We start from the raw sequence: 17,919 nt of genomic DNA on the forward strand, positions 1-17,919 counted from the left end.
GATGGTTCTCTGTGCAACAATGTACAGCTGATATTGTTGGTATTACTTATTCTTTTGCACCTTGTGTAGCAGTAATTCCAAATTTTACTGAGGAGTCTAAATCCAGACACTTGACCCCAAATATTAGTTTGCTACAAGATGCGAGTAGTTGCTAAATGCAGAGTTCAGCTTCATGAATACTTAAGAGCACAATTTGCACTAAAGCCCTTCTCTGGACACTGTATGGGATGCTCTTAAAGCAATCATTAGGGTTTAGTTTTTTTTAAATTAGGAGGCACAACTCAAAAGCTGCGCTTGAAGGCAACTCAAATTGAACTGGGGAGGGAACACATTGTCAATCTAGAGGTCCAGCCTAAGCAGGATCCTAACTTAGCCCTTGGTGGTGAGTTGCAGTCAACGCGGCTTCACCTGGAACAGATATCAGAAGAGTTTCATCTATCAATGCTGAAAAAAACATGGAATCGGTGGTGAAGCGAGAGGGCAGACCGCACCGGGCACCATCTTGGCTGGGGTGCCTGCAGCTCTCCTTCTCTCTGTCCACCCACCTCTTTAAAATCTTTGCCGGCAGCCTTGGATCAGGAAATGACATCAGATGGAGAGAGCTGAGGTTGGCGCGAGCAGCAGCAAAGTGCTGCTGCTGAAGATTTTGAAGAGATATTAGGGGGAGGAGGGGGTAGAGCGTACAGCGCTAGCAAATGAAAGATAAGGGAAAACACAGAGGTTTGTTGACTAACCGTTTAAGGATAGTTCAAGTTAACAAATCTATTTTTAAGCTTAAGAGTGATACCAATCATGCTCTTACTGACCCAGCTGATGTCAGAGGACGGTTTTATGCCTATTACAAAGACCTTTATAGATGCAATTCTGGTATTTCTGAATTTGTTATACAAGAACACTTAGACAGCATCTGTCAAAGTTTACAACAGCACTAGCTGAGATGTTTGAAGCACCTGTTTCTCTAAAGGAGGTATTGGCTGCAACTAAGTCCCTGCCTACAAATAAATCTCCCTTGTTTGGATGAGTTTCCCCAATTAATTTTATTGAAAATCTGCTCCTGAATTAGCTCTTTTGTTGCATCCTGCAGTGAGCCTCTTTGCTTAAAACAATGATGGAGGCTTAGATAGCAGTTATGCCTAAGGAAATAAAGATAAAACACAGAGTGCTCTTTCTATCGCCCCCATCTTGACTTTGAATTCAGATGTTAAAATAATGGCAACATGTTTTGAGTTCTGTTGTACCACATCTTGTACACCTTGAATAGGCAAGTTTTATTCAGAATCAGTGGGCAATATTCATGAGAACAGATGAGGAAAAGGCCTTTGATTGGCTTCACTGAGGATTTTTAAATAGAGTGCTGGATAAGGGAAAGATGGGAGGGAAGGATAGAATGTCAAGGCATGGGGTGATTGAAGGGAAGGAGACAGATGCCAGACCATTAGGAAGAGAGGGGAGGGTAGGAAAGGAAATAAGAGATGCCAGAGCATGGTGGGAGAAGAAGAGATGGAAAGAGAAGAGAGGAGAGAGATCCCAGGGCATGGGGGAAGGGAAGCAGATGCCACACTATGGGATGAGTCGGTGTGGAAGGAAGGAAGGAAAGGAGGAGAGATGCCAGAGCATGGGGAGGGAGTAGAAATAGAGAGCAAACTGGAAGTGACAGAGAAAGAGGGTGGATGCTGCATGGAATGGAGAGTGAAGAGAAGATAAGGAAAGCAGCAACCAGAGATGACAAAAGGTAGAAAAAAGATTTTTTGATGTTGCTTTAGAATAAAGTATTATTGTAGCTTTATTGATAAACATTTATAAAATGGAAATAATCTTTTTACTGGATTAATTTTAACACTTTTTTTTACTAACTTTTGGAAACCAAAATCTCCTTCTTCAGGCATTGGCATACTAAGGGGGGTTTACTAAAAATATTTTCTTTTTTTTTAAACATATTTTTATTGAAAGTGAAAAAGGTCACAACCAGATTCAATACAAAATACATAGCAGGAGTGTGAAAACAGCCAAATAAGGGTAGGTGTTAAAAAATGATTGGCCCCGGGTGTCACATACCCTAGGTACGCCACTACTGGACACCAACGGGGATTGGTTTACTCAAATCTTTTAGCATGTTGTAATATTAAGTGAATATCAGGTATAAAGGACAAAATCCATGCACAAAAATTAGCATAAAAAGTAGAATTAATACTATTCGTGTTTAAAAAACTGTTTACAACGTAGGTATATTCACAAAATAAATACAAATTCAAGCTATCAAGCGTAAAAAATCTTATTTGATCCTTTCAAAAAGTAAGCTTTACAAGATAAATTATACACATTCAGTGATGTTCCAAATATAGCCTGTGCTAATACAGATCATCCCATGGGACAGGAGTGTTGTGAATGGCAAACATGCCCTGTGAGACATGCTTCCAAGCGCTTCAGTTGTGTTCCCGCCCTGTTCTGTAATATCAGCAAGGGAAGTCAACAGACTGGGTGCCAATTTTGCTACCCTGGCTTCTCTTGTGCCCTGTGCAGCTGCACCTAACTAGATATGGCCCTATTAGGAGTAGTTCATAAACATTTGCTCAGCACTGTATATCAATGGATTCAGATTAACATCGAGAAGGAAGTTCTGTCTAATGAGAAAATACAGCTCCATGTTACCCTGTGTCTAGATCAGTGCCCACAACAGACCCTCCTCACCTGCTTGAAAGGGAAAGCTGTCCATCATCTGAAGGCCACCAACAATTAAGAGGGCTGGCTTAAAATTATGCAGCTTTGATGCAAAATCCTCCAGGGAATCTATCATGGGATTGTGATTATCACTGTGCACGATGTACCTGAAACAAGAACAGAAGTTTTGTTTCCTTCACAGTGATCTCTGGGGTGCTAAATATAATCAGAATACATGGGAAAAAAATTTAAATTTAAATGAGCCACCTTTTGTTTGCCTACTGCAAATGTAATTTAAAAACTGTTAGCTGATACGGGGTAGTTTATCTGCAAGTATCCTTCTGAACCTATGTTGGGTTGCCACTGGTTATAATCTACAGGGAATGTCCATAGGAACAGAATATCCTGTCTGATATAATTAACCTGGAATACCATCAGTACTAACCTGTTGGCTCGCCCTGCAGTATAATCTCCCCATTTGGCACCAGTCGGATATTCCAGAATAAGATGGATATCAGCATCATCCACTGGCTTCCCAGCGACTATACAGAAAAAGGATGAATCAATATGAAAATTTGGGCATTTTGTTCCACTTATTCTATTTAGCACTAGAAATTATTTGTCAAACCCCACATACATATATAGAGGCCCATTTTCAAAGATTTTGTGTGTCTGTGTTTTGAAAATAAGTCCTATAGTCAATACAATTTATTTCAATATTTGTATTCATTACACCTTTATAGTATTGGACTACACAAGGTGGATAATGTTAGCCACAACAAACAACATAGTAACATAGTAGATGATGGCAGATAAAGACCTGAATGGTCCATCCAGTCTGCCCAACCTGATTCAATTTAAATTTTTTAATTTTTTTCTTCTTAGCTATTTCTGGGCAAGAATCCAAAGCTTTACCCTGAAAACTGGTGAACAACAGCTTACTTCAGTGGATCATTAAAAAATGTGACATTAACCAACACTTGTAATATTTTAAATAAAAAAACCCTAAAAACATTACCATCACTATCCGGCAATATTTCTCACTCATACCACACAAACCACAAGGCAACAAAAATACAATTACATGTATAAAATATATATTGTAGGCCCTGTAGTATACAATACACACCTACATGTATTATAGCATGGTAAATAATGCAAGTAATATCAGATTTTGTTCTTTTCCCCAGTAACAACAAAAAAAAGTAATTATATCAGGACATCTAAGTTACTGCTATCATTGATATACACAATTATGGTAAGTGAGACACATTGGAACAACTCCAAAATAACAAAGATCCCACTAATCAAAGCATAAGATATATAAAAAAGGGGGGGGGGGGAGGAACAGGATCTCAGAAATCTGCTTGGTGACAGGGAATAAACTCAGCCAATCTGACAAGGTTCCATGCTTCATTCATTGATCCTGAAAAACCTCCTCCTTCCTTTTTTATTCTATTTCTTTTACATTTATTATGATTCTTTCTTCCTTTAAATATTAATTTTTATAAAATCTTCTCAACTGACTCTCTTAAAAATATATTCATTTGAATTACTGTTCAATGTATCTTCAAATTTACTTATCCCTGGGGCTGGGGCTGCCTGCAACATTTGCTACTGCTATCCCTACTGCTGTCTCCATAGTGAGACAGGTTCAAATTTAACGTTTTGGTACATGCTTGGTTTGTACACATGTACTTATGGTTCATGTCTTTTTTGAGGGTGGTTGGGTTTTCTTTTTTTTACACATTTTGTGCATTACTAAGTGTTACCTCTCGCTTCACATTACGTCATGTACAGTTATACTTTAGCTGTCTGTTTGAAACTTCATGTCCTTTTTGAACCTTTTTAAAGTCACATGTTCCACTATTTTCCTTCGCTTTGTTGGAGAACGTCCCTATGCTCTTGCTAGCTATATGTTTTAAGCTATATCCTTACTTACAATAGGATGGAACGCGCTTTTAAGCATTTTTTATTACACAGGTAGTCGTCCATTCATGTTGTGGCACTGTGCTCAACATTATTTTAAGGTTATATTTTATCTGTGCCAATTATTCTTTTTGTTTTAAATTAATGCTGAGGTTTCCAACATTTTAAAGATATGCCTATACTTAGTTATTTTATTTGGCTGTGTATTTATGTTTTATTTTTATTTTTGTTGTTTGTACGTCTCCTGATGAAGGCAGTTCATACTGTTGAAACTGGGATCCTAGTTGGGACCTTATTTTCTATAACTCAGTTTACGAGACAAGCAAACGTACATTGACTTTACTACATCAATAAAGGAACTGCTAATTGATTTAGACATCTCACTTGCCATTTTTTCTGTGTCTTTCTTTTTTCTGTTTTCCATAACATTAAAGGCATGAAGTTTGTTTCTTCAATGGTGGTGGTGAAGATTGTAACCAGTGATTTATATACATGGGGAAAAATGTATACCGTACTCTAATTTAACCAACAATAATTTTTCATTTGGACCTTGTGTTCCCAAAGAACTAAACTAAACTAAACCTTAAGTTTATATACCGCATCATCTCCACAGATGTGGAACTCGGCACGGTTAACAAGAACTTAAAATATAGGAAGAAAAAGGAAAAAAAAAGGTTTACATGAATACATGAACTTATATATAGAAGAGAAGAGTAAGGGGGGATAGAATTACATTTTAGTGAAAAGCCAGGTTTTCAGTTGCTTGCGGAATAATTGGAGGGAGCCCAGGTTCCGCAGCAGGGTAGTAAGGTCGTTCCAAAGACCTGTGATTCTGAAGAGAAGGGATTTTCTCAGTTTGCCTGCATAGCGAATACCGTGTAGAGAGGGGAAGGATACCTTTGGGCGGGTCTTGTAGAGTCAGGAGTTATAAGATAGTGGGATTAAGGGAGGAAGGATGCCGTGAATGATCTTAAAAGCCAGGCAGGAGCATTTGAAATGGATTCTGGAAATCACTGGGAGCCAGTGAAGTTTGGCTAGGAATGGGGGAGACATGGTCAGACTTGCGTTTTGCAAAGATCAACTTGGCTGCAGTATTCTGGATTAGCTGGAATCTTTGAAGACTTTTTTTTGATAGGCTTAAGTAGATGGCATTGCAGTAGTCTAGTTTGGAGAGGATGATGGATTGGACAAGGACGGCGAAATGTTGTTGGCGAAAATAGGATCTTACTTTCCTCAGCATGTGGAGGCTGAAAAAGCATGATTTAGCCAAGGAGTTGAGGTGGTCATTGAGGGAGAGAGAAGAATCGATAATGATGCCAAGGACCTTGCTTGAGAACTCAAGCTGCAGTGCAGCGCCTGAGGGTAGTGCGAAGAGGGTGGACAGGTGTTCTAATTTTGGGCCGAGCCAGAGTAATTTTGTTTTTGATTCATTCAATTTCATCTGTACCGAGAAGGACCAGGAATGGAGTCTCATTATGCAAGCTGTAATGTTCTCATGGAGGTTGGTGAGGTTCTGGTCTGTCTCAAGGAGGACAAGGATGTCATCAGCGTATGTGTAGATTGTTTTAAGGGGGGATAATTGGAGGAGTTTCAGGGAGGACATATAGATGTTAAAGAGAACAGGGGATAGGGGTGATCCCTGAGGGACACTTCAAGATGGTGTCCAAGGAACGGACATAGTGCCATTTGTGTTGACAGTGTAGAAGCGAGAGCATAGGAAGTTTGAGAACCACTTTAGGACGGTGAAGTCAATTCCTATCTCGGAAAGTTGATAAAGTAGTATGTCATGGTGGACAACATCGAAAGCTGCAGAGAGATCGAATTGTAATAGGACAGCGAATTTGTTACGAGAATGTGGTTGTTGCACCTTAGAAATTAAGGAAACTAGGAGGGATTCGGTGCTGAAGCTGGGTCTGAAGCCATATTGGTAGGGATGGAGGATGGAGAATCTCTAGGTAAGAAGAGAGCTGAGTGGCGACTATGGCCTCTAGCAGTTTAGTTAGGAGAGGGATATTTGCTATGGGATGGTAGTTAGAAGCTTTATTAAATATAATCCCCTCGAATGAAAAAAAATTAGTGGTGAACCAATACCAACTTTAAATAACAGTCTACTACAGGCTTTTAATAGGCAACATGCCTCTTCAGCTTTTCTGAAGGAAACCCAGTTCAGCTCTGTTGAACATAATATATTGAAGAGGTGATGGTAGGAGATTATTTAGAGGCCCCAACAATAGGCAAAAAAAAAAAAAAAGGAAACGTGATACTATTCTGCAAGGGCTTGCTATTAGAAAAAAATCAAATTGGGAAGGTTTATCATAGCACGTATTACAGTGGAATGGCTATAGTTGTTACTATATAATACTGTATTTATTGTTCAACTTACTTTATAGAGTGATACTGAAGCACTTGTAAGAATTTGATGGAATCCCTAAGGTAATTGGAAAGGACTTTAACCAAGTATATGACCCTGATATAGATCAATCTTCTATTTGATCTTAAGAAAAATTAGACATGAACTAGGGAAGTGTAGTTCCAAGAGTTCACATATCTTGGAGATAAGAACAGCCTTACTGGGTCAGACCAATGGACCATCTAGCCCAGTATCCCATCTTCGGGGAGGCCAATCCAAGTCACAAGTACCTGGCAAAAACCCTTCAGAATGGTATTTTATGCATATGTCTAGAGCAGTAGTATTCAACCCAGTCCTCAGGGTCCACCTGGCCAGTCAGGTTTTCAAAGTGTCTGTCATCAATATTCATTATGGATATCTTGAAAACCTGACTGGCCAGGTAGTCCCTGGGTTGAATATCACTGGTCTAGAGCCCATTTGACACAAGCCCACATTGACTATATAGCACAGTTACTTACCGTAACAGGTGTTATCCAGGGACAGCAGGCAGATATTCTTAACGCATGGGTGACGTCACCGACGGAGCCCCGGTACGGACATTTTAACTAGAAAGTTCTAGTTTACCGCACCGCGCATGCGCGAGTGCCTTCCCGCCTGACGGAGGAGTGCGTGGTCCCCAGTTAAGATAAGCCAGCTAAGAAGCCAACCCGGGGAGGAGGGTGGGACGTAAGAATATCTGCCTGCTGTCCCTGGATAACACCTGTTACGGTAAGTAACTGTGCTTTATCCCAGGACAAGCAGGCAGCATATTCTTAACGCATGGGTGACCTCCAAGCTAACAGAGAGGGAGGGGGGATGGTTGGCCATTAGGAAAATAAATTGTGTAACACAGATTGGCCGAAGTGTCCATCCCGTCTGGAGAAGGTATCCAGACAGTAGTGAGTAGTGAACGTGTGAACTGAGGACCAAGTGGCAGCCTTGCAGATTTCCTCGATGGGCGTGGAACGGAGGAAAGCCACAGAAGCAGCCATAGCTCTGACCCTGTGGGCCGTGACAGCACCTTCCAGTGAGAGACCGGCCCGAGCATAACAGAACGCAATGCAGGCAGCAAGCCAGTTGGAAAGCGTCCGTTTGGAGACAGGGCGACCTAGGTGGTTAGGGTCGAAGGACAAAAAGAGCTGAGGGAACGAGCGGTGGGCCCTGGTACGGTCAAGGTAGTATGCAAGGGCACGCTTACAGTCCAGCGTGTGTAACGCCTGTTCCCCAGGATGAGAATGGGGCTTAGGGAAAAAGACAGGCAACACAATGGACTGGTTGAGGTGAAATTCCGAGACCACCTTGGGAAGGAATTTAGGATGGGTGCGCAGAACCACCTTGTCATGGTGAAAAACAGTGAAAGGTGGGTCGGCAACCAGTGCATGCAGCTCACTAACCCTCCTGGCAGAGGTGATGGCAATGAGGAAAAGCACCTTCCAGGTAAGAAATTTGAGCGAAGTTGTGGCAAGAGGCTCAAAAGGAGGTTTCATGAGGGCAGATAAAACTACATTCAGGTCCCAGACGACTGGAGGAGGCTTCAGGGGTGGTTTGACATTGAAGAGGCCTCTCATGAATCGGGAAACCAGGGGATGAGCCGTGCGAGGTTTTCCGAGGATAGGCTCATGAAACGCAGTGATGGCACTGAGGTGGACTCTGATTGAGGTAGACTTGAGGCCAGCGTCGGATAGAGAGAGCAAATAGTCCAGTACAGTTTCCACCGCCAATGAGGTGGGATCGTGGTGATGTAGTAGACACCAAGAGGAGAACCGGGTCCACTTCTGATGGTAACATTGGAGGGTGGCCGGTTTCCTGGAGGCATCCAAAATACGACGGACAGGCTGAGACAGATTCTCTGGAGAGGTCAGCCCGAGAGAAACCAAGCTGTCAGGTGGAGCGAGGACAGATTGGGATGCAGTAGAGACTGATGCTGCTGTGTAAGTAGAGTAGGAAACACAGGAAGAGGAATGGGTTCTCTGGAGCTTAGCTGGAGCAGGAGGGAGAACCAGTGTTGGCGAGGCCACCGAGGGGCGATGAGAATCATGGTGGCTCTGTCCCTGCAGAGTTTGAATAACGTCCGCAACATGAGAGGCAGTGGAGGAAAGGCATAGAGGAACCGATCCGTCCAGTTGAGCAGAAACGCATCCGGGGCCAGACGATGAGGAGAAAAGAGTCTGGAACAGAACTGGGGCAGCTGATAGTTGTGAGGAGCTGCAAAGAGGTCCACCTGAGGAGTGCCCCACCGAGCGAAGATAGAGCGGAGGGTGAGAGGATCCAGAGACCACTCGTGAGGTTGAAGGATGCGGCTGAGATTGTCGGCCATGGAGTTCTGTTCACCCTGGATGTAGACAGCCTTGAGGAAGAGACTGTGGGCCGTGGCCCAGGTCCAGATGCGGATGGCCTCCTGACAAAGGAGGGGAGATCCGGTGCCGCCTTGTTTGTTTATGTAGTACATGGCGACTTGGTTGTCCGTGCACAGGAGAAGAACCTGCGGGTAGAGAAGGTGCTGGAAGGCCCTGAGAGCATAGAACATGGCCCTGAGTTCCAGGAAATTGATGTGATGTTGACGCTCTTGAGGGGTCCAGAGTCCCTGGGTGCGAAGATCTCCCAGGTGAGCTCCCCACGCATAGGGGGAGGCATCAGTGGTTATGATCATGGAGTGAGGAGGTAGATGAAAGAGTAGACCCCTGGAAAGATTGGAGGAGTTCAACCACCATTGAAGAGATTGCTGGAGAGACGATGTCACAGAGATGGGATGAGAAAGAGGATCCGTGGTCTGTGACCATTGGTTGGCTAGAGTCCATTGAGGTGTCCTGAGGTGGAGTCGCGCCAGAGGAAGCACATGGACCGTTGAGGCCATGTGGCCCAGGAGGACCATCATCTGCCGAGCCGGGATGGAGTGATGAAGGAGCACCTGACGACAGAGGTGGAGCAGGGTCCGTTGTCGGTCGGAGGGGAGAAACGCCCTCATCAGAGTGGTGTCAAGAACCGCACCAATGAACTGAAGTCGCTGTGTGGGAAGTAGGTGCGACTTGGGGTAGTTGATCTCGAACCCCAGGAGATGGAGGAAAGAGATGGTGTGTTGAGTGGCTTGTAGCACAAGCGGAGACGTAGGTGCTTTCACCAACCAATCGTCCAAGTAGGGGAACACCTGGAGGTGTGAGACCTGAGGAAGGCCGCCACCACAATAAGGCACTTGGTGAACACCCTGGGCGATGATGCAAGGCCAAAGGGTAGCACTTTGTACTGATAGTGATGGTGCTGTATCTGAAACAGTAGGTAGCGACGTGAAGTCGGATTGATTGGAATGTGAGTGTAGGCCTCTTTGAGGTCTAGGGAACATAGCCAGTCATGTTGAGAAAGAAGAGGGTAAAGCGTGGCAAGGGAGAGCATTCTGAATTTTTCATTGACTAGACACTTGTTGAGGTCCCGGAGATCGAGGATGGGACAGAGGTCTCCTGTTTTCTTGGGAACCAGGAAGTAGCGGGAGTAGAATCCCTGACCCATTTGGTCTGAGGGAACTTCTTCGATGGCATTGAGAAGGAGGGATTGGACCTCCCTCAGGAGGAGGAGGATTTGGGAGGAGTGAGAAGCAGACTCTGTGGGAGGATTGTCCGGTGGAAGAGTCTGGAAGTTGAGAGAGTAGCCGTGGCGAATGATGTTGAGGACCCATTGGTCGGATGTGATGACCTCCCAACGGCTGAGGAAGAGTTGGAGGCGTCCTCCGATAGGCTGAGGAAGAGGCAATGATGGTGGGAGACTGGCTATGCCCTGGAGAAAGGAGTCAAAAGGGTTGAGATGGTTTTGACTGAGGGAGAGGCTTGGCAGGCTGATGAGACTGGGAACGAGCCTGAGGTTGATGCTGGTGACGAGGGCGGCGAGGTTGCTGCTGAGGCGGGTTGAGAGGTCTGGCCGAGAACCTGCGTTGGTAGGAGGACTGTTGTCTGTAGGGGCGAGCAGGCGGAGTCTTCTTATTGGGTTTGACCAGAGTGTCCCACCTAGTTTCGTGCGCTGAGAGTTTCTGGGTGGTTGAGTCCAGGGATTCCCCGAAGAGTTCGTCACCAAGACAAGGTACGTTAGCCAGGCAGTCTTGGTGGTTAATGTCGAGGTCAGAAACTCTCAGCCAGGCCAGACGCCGCATGGCAACAGCCATGGCAGATGCTCTAGAGGTCAGCTCAAATGAGTCATAAATGGAGCGTACCTTGAATTTCCGAAGTTGTAGCAGACTGGAAATTTGCTGTTGGAAAAGAGGGACCTTACGTTCAGGAATGTATTTTTGTAAGGAGGAGAGTTGTTGCACCAGATGCTTCATATAGAAGGAGAAGTGAAAGGTGTAATTATTTGCCCTGTTGGCCAGCATTGCATTCTGAAAAAGGCGCTTGCCAAATTTATCCATAATTTTGCCCTCCCTGCCAGGAGGGGTGGAGCCCTGAGTTTTCTTTAAGGTGGACTCCACCAGGAGAGATTCATGGGGCAATTGAGGCTTGTCAAACCCCGGGATTGGAATGACCCGGTACAAGCTATCCAGTTTGCGAGGGGCCCCGGGAACAGTAAGGGGGTTCTCCCAATTTTTGTAAAAAGTTTCCCGTAGGATGTCATGGACGGGTACCTTAAGGAATTCCTTGGGAGGTTGCTCAAAGTCTAGGGCATCGAGAAAAGCCTGGGACTTTTTAGAGTCGGACTCTAAAGGAATGGAAAGAGCAGCCGACATCTCCCTGAGGAACTTGGTAAAAGAGGACTGTTCAGGCTTTGAACCGGTGTCAATCGTTGAGGGTTCCTCGTCCGTCGAGGAAGCGTCTTCCTCGGTACCGTGCGGGGATTCTTCCCATAAGTCAGGGTCCCTGATGTCGGGGTGTGCACGGCGGGTCATCGGCGTGGAGAGCTCGGCATGGCGGGTCTTGGAGAGAGACTTGCCGGAGCGGACCGAGGTGGTACCGGGAGAGGAAGACCGGTGCCGTTCCTGGTACCGGGAAGGTTCGGCATCAGAACGGGCCTGTACCGCAGGTTGGGAACGGTGTGGTTCAGCCGAGAGCACCGGCATGGAGGTGTTAAGCGGTACCGAGGGGGTCGACACAGATGGGATCGTGCGAGGCTCGGACCGGTCCTGCACCGGAAGGTGTGAGGCCAGCAGTGCCGGCAACAGTTGTTGGAATTGTTGCTGCAGCTGCTCCTGTAATTGGGTCTGGAGTATGGCCGCGATGCGGTCGTCCAGGGGAGGCACTGGTACCGCTTTTTTCTTTTTCGGTACCATAGGTGCCGCTCTACGCTCCGGCGATGAGGAGGCCGATGACGAGGCACTCACCGATATCGGAGTGGAGCGTTTGCGGGGTCGGTGCGATGCCGGAAGGACCGTCGTCGCAACCGTGGCAGGAGGGCGCTCAAGGGAAGTGGAAGGCTTCTTAGCCGGCTTACCTGGGGCCAGCGACCCCGAAGAAGGATCTGGCGTCGAAGTAGTCGGTGCCGACTTTTGAGATGCCGTCGACGTCGCGGCAGGGTCCATGGCAGATCCGGTGCCTAAGAGAATATTTTGCTGGATCTGCCTATTTTTCAATGTGCGCTTTTTAAGAGTCGCACAGCAGGTGCAGGTGTCAGCCCGATGCTCCGGACCCAAGCACTGTAGGCAGCAATTGTGCGGGTTGGTGAGAGAGATCGGGCGTGCACACCGCTGGCACTTCTTAAAGCCCGGTTGAGGAGGCATGAAGGGAAACACGGTCTCCGCAAAATCGAAGCCGGAGGCCTGTATGGTGGCAACAGGCCCCGCCGGGGCCGGGTGGAAAAACAAGAAAACTGGACGAGTTTTTTTTATTAAAATAAAAGCAAAGGAATCCGAAAGGAAAAAAAATCAAAGAACAAGAAAAAATATGTGAGCGGGAAGGCAGAAACTAGTTTTTCAACGGCCGTTGAAAACACATGCGTCTTCTTCACTCCGCGGAAACGAAGAAACTGGGGACCACGCACTCCACCGTCGGGTGGGAAGGCACTCGCGCATGCGCGGTGCGGCCAACTAGAACTTTCTAGTTAAAAATGTTCGTACCGGGGCTCCGTCGGTGACGTCACCCATGCGTTAAGAATATGCTGCCTGTTTGTCCTGGGATAAACTGAGAACACATATTTATTCCCTGACCTACGAGTTATTGGCCCCTATGAAGTCCAGTTCATGTCATGGTATGGGAGGAAATGGTTTTAAGAAGCAAAACAGGTTGCCCACCTCTTCAACTGAAGTTTCCATAGGTATTTTACACACACACATTACAGAGAGAGTTACTAAGTAGAGGGGCCACATGTTTTGTAAAGATGAATGTGTGAGAGATCTCATTTTATTTTGGGAAGCTGCAGACATCACATGCTATTATAAACTCCATGTACAGTACTATACTGCCACACTCGCTGGAGCACGCCAGGAGGGAGCGACAAGAACTCCATGCCTCCATGGACCGCGGACTGCTTGCGCTGCTTTCAGCCCTGCCCGACGCCCCATTGGGCGGGGGATGTCGAAACTCAGTTCGACCTCTGCCCGCAGCACCGCTCGTCAAGGCAAGCACCCAGTACATGGAAAGGCAAAGGGTCCATGCAGCAACACGACTGATGGAGAACAACTTACCCGCTGCCCGCCCTGGACTGCCCCGTGTTCCTCCGGCAGCTGTAGCACCTCGCCGCCGACCCCCGCGCCCCACGTCAGCCGACAGGGAAGCACTGTAATGCTTCTGTAATGCTCCTGTAGAGCACGGTGGCCTGACCACCCACTTAAATCTCCACCGCACGTCCTATCGGCCTCTCGGGCCTGCGGTAAACACCACCCGAGTACTAGCACCACCCAAGTACTAGCAGGTAGGCGAAGGGGTGAATGCCCTCTTCCTTCCAGCCGCCATTTCTCCCGCGCAGTCAGCTTCCCAAAATAGGACATTCTCCCTGCCTACCTGATCTGCCTCCTGCTCCTCTCCGACGGCGCCGGTCCAATCCCGGGGGAGTGAAAGGAGAACTAACTAACGCACCGTACCTAAAGCAAGGCCAACAGGCAGTGGGGGTGTCCTCTTCCTAACCAACGCCACGACACTCCCATGGCGAGGGCCAAACTGCAGCTTCCGCTCCAGTTCGGGTCGCCTCACCCTTGCACACCCCGCTCTCTGGGCCTACCTACCTAACCCTTATTGGCCCCTTTCCTGATCCCATTTCCCTCTACCCTGGGTTTCCCTTCCCCCTCTCCTTCTCTACCTCCCTTTTTGTTCCCCCTCAGGCAACGGCCTCGGCCCTTTTGTCGCCACTGCCCCCTATAGGGTAGGGCGCTTGTCCTCGCTCATGATAGTTAGTGTTATACCCTTTCTGTGCTGTTTGATTCACCTTTGGCTCTAGTGTGTTCACTATTCTAACCTAAAACTGTAGTTACCTGTTGTGTTGCACATGCTAATAAAAATTCTTCACTGGCATCTGCTGCGTTTACTATTTGTTTTTTGTTAGAGGATCCTTATTTTGCATTAAGTGGTTACATAATTATCATACGTCCCCTGTCAACCATGTATTAACAAATTCTCACTGTATATGGAAGCTTGAAAGCCCCAGAGACTAGAATGACACAGAAGAAACTTATGATGAGGAAATACTATGTGCAATCTGAGTGCTCTGGGAAGCAAGTCTCGGCTATCTATGCCCTACTTGCTCCCTGTTCATTCCCACACTCCAGGTCTCATAAAATATCTATCAAAGAGGCACATGTGATTACAAGTACTCAAAGGAGCTCCTACATGTTTAAGAACAATTAAGGTGCTCAAAGTAACCAATAGGCTGATCTGGATCTGAGCTTCAGGTAGTAGTGACTTTGCCAACCAGTGTGCCTTTAGGCTTGATTAGGTGTGTCACGGCAAACCCTACTACAGGCAGAACAATTGTGAAATCTAGGACACTACCCATGTGAAGAAGGAAATATCTACATAAACAAGTAAAAGTAATCAAAATACTGTCATATTAACACAGGAAATGTTGGATAACAGTAAATGATATCAGCTAGATACCAAGCTCCTCCCATTTTCATGAGTCTAGATTAGTTTTAGGTCATACACAAGTTGCTAAATCATCTTTTAACAAAAACATATCAAAAGCAGAGTATAATCGTATAGCACAGTTACTTACCGTAACAGGTGTTATCCAGGGACAGCAGGCATATATTCTCACATGTGGGTGACGTCATCTACGGAGCCCCGGCGCGGACAGCTTTTCAAGCAAACTTGATTGAAGTTTCAAGTTTGCACACTGCACCACGCATGTGCGTGCCTTCTCGCCCACTAGAGGGCGCATCCCACCTCGTGGTCCTCAGTTCCATAACTAGCAAGGAAGCCATCCCCGGGGAGGCGGGCGGGTTGTGAGAATATATGCCTGCTGTCCCTGGATAACACCTGTTACGGTAAGTAACTGTGCTTTATCCCAGGACAAGCAGGCATGATATTCTCACATGTGGGTGACCTCCAAGCTAACCAAAAAAGGGCAGGTGGGAGGATGGCAATTTAGGAAAACAGATTTTGCAAAACTGACTGGCCAAACCGGCCGTCACTCCTGGATAAAGTGTCCAGACAGTAATGAGAGGTGAATGTATGAACCGAAGACCAAGTGGCAGCCTTACATATGTCCTCCATCGGAGTGGATCGGAGGAAAGCTATCGAAGCTGCCATCGCTCGGACCTTGTGCCCCGTGACTCGACCCGGGGGAGGAAGGCCAGCCTGAGCGTAGCAAAAGGAAATGCAAGCGGCCAACCAGTTAGACAAAGTGCGCTTGGAAACTGGATGCCCTAATCGATTGGGATCGAAGGACAAAAACAATTGAGGAACCTTCCGATGAGACCTGGTACGTTGGAGATAATATGCCAACGCCCTCTTACAGTCAAGCGTGTGGAGCGCCGTCTCGCCAGGATGGGAGTGGGGCTTAGGAAAGAACACAGGAAGGACAATGGACTGATTGAGGTGGAAATCAGAAACAACTTTAGGTAAAAACTTAGGATGGGTGCGGAGAACCACCTTGTCGTGATGAAAGACAGTGAAAGGAGGGTCCGCAACCAAGGCTTGCAACTCCCCAATCCACCTGGCGGAGGTGAGGGCAATTAGAAACACCGCCTTCCAAGTCAGAAATTTCAAGAGGGACTTGTTGAGTGGCTCAAACGGGGGTTTCATCAGTTGAGCCAGAACCACATTCAAATTCCACACGACAGCCGGAGGCTTAAGAGGGGGACAAACCCTGAGTAACCCTTTCATGAAGCGTGTCACCAAGGGATGGAGTGACAGAGGGCGTCCTTCCAGAGGTTGGTGGAAAGCAGAAATCGCACTGAGATGAACCCGCACCGAAGTGGTTTTCAAGCCGGAGCGCGACAAATGAAACAAATATTCTAAAACCGAGGATACTGATACCGGATCCAGGTGAGAAGATGAGCACCAGGTGGAAAACCTGGTCCATTTCTGCGCATAGCAAAGCCTCGTCGAGATCTTGCGGGAGGCTTCCAACACCTCCTTCACCGATTGAGACAGGTCCGGAGGAGTCAGGGAACAAGAAACCAGGCTGTCAGGTGCAATGACTGCAGATTGGGATGTAACATGGATCCTTGACTCTGAGACAGCAGAGAAGGAGAGACAGGCAGGGGAAGAGGCTCTCTGGCACTGAGCTGGAGCAGCAGGGAGAACCAGTGCTGACGCGGCCACCGAGGTGCTATGAGAATCATCGTGGCCGTGGACGATTTTAGGTGTACCAACGTTCGCATGATCAGAGGGAACGGAGGGAATGCATACAGGAACCTCCCTTCCCAGTCGAGTAGGAAGGCATCCGCTTCCAGACGGTCCTGCGAGTACATCCGAGAACAATATAGTGGTAGTTTGTGTGTCTCCGGAGAGGCAAACAGATCCACCTGTGGCGTTCCCCAGCGAGCGAAGACCTCGCGTAGAACTGCTGAGTGTAGAGTCCACTCGTGCGGTTGCAGAAGTCGACTCAGTTTGTCCGCCAGGCAATTCCGTTCTCCTTGGATGTAGACTGCCCGGAGGAAGATGTTCCGGGAGGCCGCCCACTCCCAGAGGCGAAGAGCTTCGGAGCAGAGGGGCCATGACCCCGTTCCTCCCTGCTTGTTCACATAATACATTGCCACCTGATTGTCCGTGCGGACGAGGACCACCTGGTCCTGCAATATGTGAACGAAGGCTCGGAGTGCTAGGAAGATGGCTCGCAGCTCTAGCACGTTGATATGACACTGACGGTCTTCTGACGACCACAGGCCCTGCGTGCGAAGACCGTCGAGATGGGCTCCCCACGCGTACTCCGAGGAGTCCGTGGTCAGGACCTTGCGAAAAGGCGGAGTGCGAAACAATAGCCCCATGGACAGATTTGAAGAGTCTGTCCACCAACGCAGCGATTTCCGCAAGGGCGGAGTTACCGAAATGGGGCGAGACACCGGGTCGCATTCCTGGCGCCACTGGGACGCGAGGGTCCACTGAGGGATCCTCAGGTGTAGCCTCGCAAACGGCGTGACATGTACCGTCGAGGCCATATGGCCCAGCAGCATCATCATGCGCTTGGCCGACACCCTCGATAGTTGGGAGACCTGGCGGCTCATCCGTACCAAGGTTTCCACCCGCTGGGTCGGCAGGTAGGAGCGTAGGCGCACCGTGTCCAGCACCGCACCTATGAATTGAAGAGACTGCGACGGTCTCAACTGAGACTTTGGAAAGTTTATCTCGAACCCGAGAGTTTGCAGGAAGGCAATAGACTGTCGGGTCGCTGAGATAACCCCCTCCCTGGTCGGGGTTTTGATGAGCCAATCGTCCAGGTAAGGGAACACATGGAGTCCACGTGACCTGAGGGCTGCTGCAACCACCACCATGCACTTCGTGAATACTCGTGGGGACGCGGCCAGGCCGAAGGGCAGTACCCTGTACTGGAGGTGGAGGTCCCCCACCTGGAATCGTAAGAATCTTCGACAGGCG

At 47.5% G+C, this 17,919-nt stretch overlaps 1 protein-coding gene across 1 annotated transcript in view; it reads right to left on the reverse strand.

Moving 5' to 3' along the window:
* Positions 1 to 17,919, reverse strand: part of LOC117356819 (ADP-dependent glucokinase-like) — a 108,138-nt gene that overhangs the window by 48,912 nt on the left and 41,307 nt on the right. Inside the window, exons 4-5 of the mRNA XM_033936549.1 lie at positions 3,104 to 3,200; positions 2,689 to 2,825 (exon numbers count right to left, since the gene is read on the reverse strand). Coding sequence (XP_033792440.1) covers positions 2,689 to 2,825; positions 3,104 to 3,200 — 234 coding nt within the window. The remainder of the gene's footprint in view (positions 1 to 2,688; positions 2,826 to 3,103; positions 3,201 to 17,919) is intronic.

Source organism: Geotrypetes seraphini, chromosome 3 (genome assembly GCF_902459505.1).
Source record: "Geotrypetes seraphini chromosome 3, aGeoSer1.1, whole genome shotgun sequence".
Lineage (NCBI taxonomy): Eukaryota > Metazoa > Chordata > Amphibia > Gymnophiona > Dermophiidae > Geotrypetes > Geotrypetes seraphini.